Here is a 3933-nt window from a genome sequence, read left to right as displayed (position 1 = left end):
GGTTTTAAAACTGCCCTGCAGGTCAGTTATTGATATTTTTTTAATTATCGATCGATATCGATTATTAAAATATATCGCAATAATTATCGTTATCGTTTCATCGCCCAGCCCTATCTGATAGTGAAGCTAGCTAACGTCTAGCTAACGGCGAGGTTGATCCGATAGTGAAGCTAGCTAACGTCTAGCTAACGTTGAGGTTGATCCGATAGTGAAGCTAGCTAACGTCTAGCTAACGGTGAGGTTGATCTGGAACTGTCATGTGTTTCCACTGCATAGCTTTCGTTTGCAGTATTGGGGTTAACGCATAATCACATTACATTTTTTTTTATCCACTTTTTCTCCCATTTTTCTATATTTTCTCCCATCCCAATTTCGTATCATCCAATTCAACCCTCCCCTGTCACGGACGCTGTTTCTTGCCTCCCACAAGCCGGCTGCAATGTGGACTAAGTCATACATAGCACAAGTCCCCTCCGGTACTTGAGGTAACAGCAGTCGCATCTTTTCACCTGCGCAGCTCGATCTCTCAGTGGCGAGGAGTAACGCGTGGGAGGCTCACGCTGCCCCCGACACTTCCTGATTCTACTGCGCAGGCGCACCAACCGACTTGTAGGAGTCGCTGTCCACAACGCCCGATCCCCACCCATCAGTTTCCCACCCACTAATACGGCCAATGTGTATTAGTATGAACGACCAGCTAAACTGAAAGCAATGTGGAACGCTGGGCTCGAACAGGCGAGCCCAGCGTCTCCGCATTCGTGGTGAGCGCCTTGCCCACTACGCCACGTAGCCGCCCACATAATCACATTACATTTATTAGTAATGAAGTAATGTGACACATTACTGTTCCAAATTCAGTAATCACATACAATCAGTAACTGAAGATGTTATGGAGAGAGAGAGACGTTACCCCTTCTATTGTAATGGGTTAAAAAATATATATATATATTATTCCCTTTTGGCATAAGATTATAAGCCGTCTTCTTCTCATCCCTGTCTATCTGTGATGTCATAATTCTGGTCCGAACTGTGATGTCATAATGCTGGTCTGAACTGCGCATGGTATTCCCTCTTGATTGGCATAATTAGCAAACACCGATTTTGCAGAGTAACGCAAAAGTAATTACCAGTAATCGAATGATCAGTTCACAGGGAGAAATAAAGTAAAGTAAAGCATTACTTTTTTCTTTTTAAAGTAATTGGTAATGTGTAATACATTACTTTAAGTAACAACCTCAACAATCTTCATTTGTTAGCTTGATAGAACAGTACAAGCTATGTTGGCTAAGGTTAGCTTGATAGAACAGTACAGGCTATGTTGGCTAAGGTTAGCTTGATAGAACAGTACAGGCTATGTTGGCTAAGGTTAGCTTGATAGAACAGTACAGGCTATGTTGGCTAAGGTTAGCTTGATAGAACAGTACATGCTATGTTGGCTAAGGTTAGCTTGATAGAACAGTACAGGCTATGTTGGCTAAGGTTAGCTTGATAGAACAGTACATGCTATGTTGGCTAAGGTTAGCTTGATAGAACAGTACAGGCTATGTTGGCTAAGGTTAGCTTGATAGAACAGTACAGGCTATGTTGGCTACGGTTAGCTTGATAGAACAGTACAGGCTATGTTGGCTAAGGTTAGCTAGCTTCACTATCAAACCAATATGGCTCGTGTTCCAGAATATATATTGATGCATTACATGGAAACAGAACAGATTTTGCAACATGGAGATAAAACAGGAGGAAGGCCTTAACGGAAGCCCCGCCCCTACAGGAAGTTGGCGGACGAGTTCTTTCCTGCGTCGATCTGGAACTGGTAGGAGGAGTCGGTGGCAGTTGGGGCGGGAGCCATGGAGGGGTTTGCAGGCGGCTGAGAGACATAGAGGAGTAGAGAGAGAGAGAGGAGTAAAGGGAGAGAGGAGTAGAGAGAGAGAGAGGAGTAGAGAGAGAGGAGTAGAGCGAGAGAGAGGAGTAGAGAGAGAGAGGAGTAGAGAGAGAGAGGAGTAGAGAGAGAGGAGTAGAGCGAGAGAGAGGAGTAGAGTGAGAGAGTGATGTGGAAACTGAGCTACACTTCCTAACAACCTGCCCACTCTTTTTTATTTGATTTGAAATCTTCTCGAACATGCAATGAATACAAACAAACAATAACAAAAGCAAAACACAACTCAATCTGTCCGAAAAGGAGTAGGAAGAAGTATACACTTATTTAATCCTACCCCTTTTCCACTACTCAAATGATTGTACTATTTTAAAACATGAAAAAAAAAAAAATATATATATATATATATATATATGCAAAAAAAAGTCAGTTGTGAACTCGTGAACATCATTTCCTTATACATCAGTTTGAATTGTCTCATGTCTGGACATTGCTTTAGCACCACATTTAGACTGTTCCACAGTTTCACTCCACATATTGAGATGCAGTGTCTTCTCATGGTAGTGCGTACATTAAGAACTCTTAAATTGAGTTCTCCCCTCAGATTATAACCCCCCTCCCTATCAAAGAACAGTTCTTGAATGTTTCCTGGAAGTACATGACCTTTTGCTTTATACATTAATTGTGCCGTTTTAAATTCCACAAGATCATTTAACTTTAATGTTTTTGACTTTAAAAATAATGTTTGTGTGATCACGATAACCTGCAATGTGAACTATCCTTATGGCCCTTTTTTGGAGTATAAAAAGTGGTTGTAGTGTAGACTTATAATTGTTTCCCCAGACTTCAGCACAGTAATTTAAATATGGTAAAACTAGTGAACAGTAGAGAATGTAGAGTGCTTTTCTATCCAGAATGTGCTTTACTTTACTCATGACTGAAATGCTTCTTGACCGTTTAGATTGGACATTATGTGAGGTTTCCAACAGATTTTATGGTCTATTATTACACCTAGGAATTTATTTTCATAAACTCTTTCAATAATCACATCATTTATTTTAACTTGTACTTGAGTATTTAATCTACAGTTTCCAAATAACATAATTTTAGTTTTGCTCAAATTCAATGATAATTTGTTTCTATCAAACAATTTTTTTAATTTCTTCATTTCAGATGTGATGACCTCTAAAAGCTGCTGGATATTCTCACCAGAAAAAAAAAGATTAGTGTCATCCGCAAATAAAATACATTTAAATATATTGGATACTTTACATATCTCGTTAATGTACAAGATGAACAGTTTTGGACTCAACACTGACCCCTGGGGGACACCACAAGCAATGTCCAAACATTCAGATTTATAATCTCTCATTGTCACAAATTGTTGTCTTTTATTTAGATAGCTTCTCACCCAGTCCAATACTACCCCCCTGATCCCATATATTTCCAATTTTCTGATTAATATATCATGATTAATAGTATCAAATGCTTTTTTTAGATCAATGAATACTCCAGCTACATGTTTCTTTTTTATCTATGGAATTTGTGATTTTTTCAATGAGTTCTATTAATGCTAGTAATGTTGACCGGTGTGTTCTGAATCCATACTGGCTATCGGTGAGTAAATTATGTTTATCAATGAATTTATCTAATTGTTGAAGAGTTTTTCTAATATTTTTGAAAACTGAGGAAGTAGAGAAACAGGCCTATAATTTGTGAAGTGGTGTTTATCTCCAGTCTTGAACAGAGGTATGACTTTTGCTATTTTCATTTTATTCGGAAATCGACCAGTTTTGAATGATAAATTGCAGATGTGCGTGAGTGGTTTTGAAATCCCACTAATGAAATTTTTTACTATTTTCATATCTATTTCATTACTGTCTGTAGATGACTTGTTTTTACATTTATTAGTAGTTTCTATAATTTCATTTTCATTTACCGCTTCCAGAAACATTGAACTAGGATTTCTTTCAATATAATTGTCTTTTATGTCTTCAGGAGTCACTGGATCTGGGATTTTCCCGCTAATTCTGGTCCAATATTTACAAAAGAATTATTAA

The 3933-nt window shown here is 38.2% G+C and overlaps 1 protein-coding gene across 1 annotated transcript in view; it reads right to left on the bottom strand.

The window, feature by feature from the left end:
* Positions 1-663: 663 nt before the first annotated feature.
* LOC311232765 (uncharacterized protein) overlaps positions 664-3933 on the bottom strand; it is a gene marked incomplete at its 5' end in the record, with an annotated part of 18785 nt that continues 15515 nt past the window's right edge. Inside the window, one exon of the mRNA XM_084338345.1 lies at positions 664-1864. Coding sequence (XP_084194471.1) covers positions 1763-1864 — 102 coding nt within the window. The 3' untranslated portion in view covers positions 664-1762. The remainder of the gene's footprint in view (positions 1865-3933) is intronic.

The sequence above is a fragment of the Notolepis coatsorum genome (genome assembly GCF_963971535.1).
Source record: "Notolepis coatsorum genome assembly, contig: SUPER_7_unloc_5, whole genome shotgun sequence".
NCBI classification, from domain to species: Eukaryota; Metazoa; Chordata; class Actinopteri; order Aulopiformes; family Paralepididae; genus Notolepis; species Notolepis coatsorum.
This window is presented reverse-complemented; position numbering and strand designations above follow the sequence as displayed.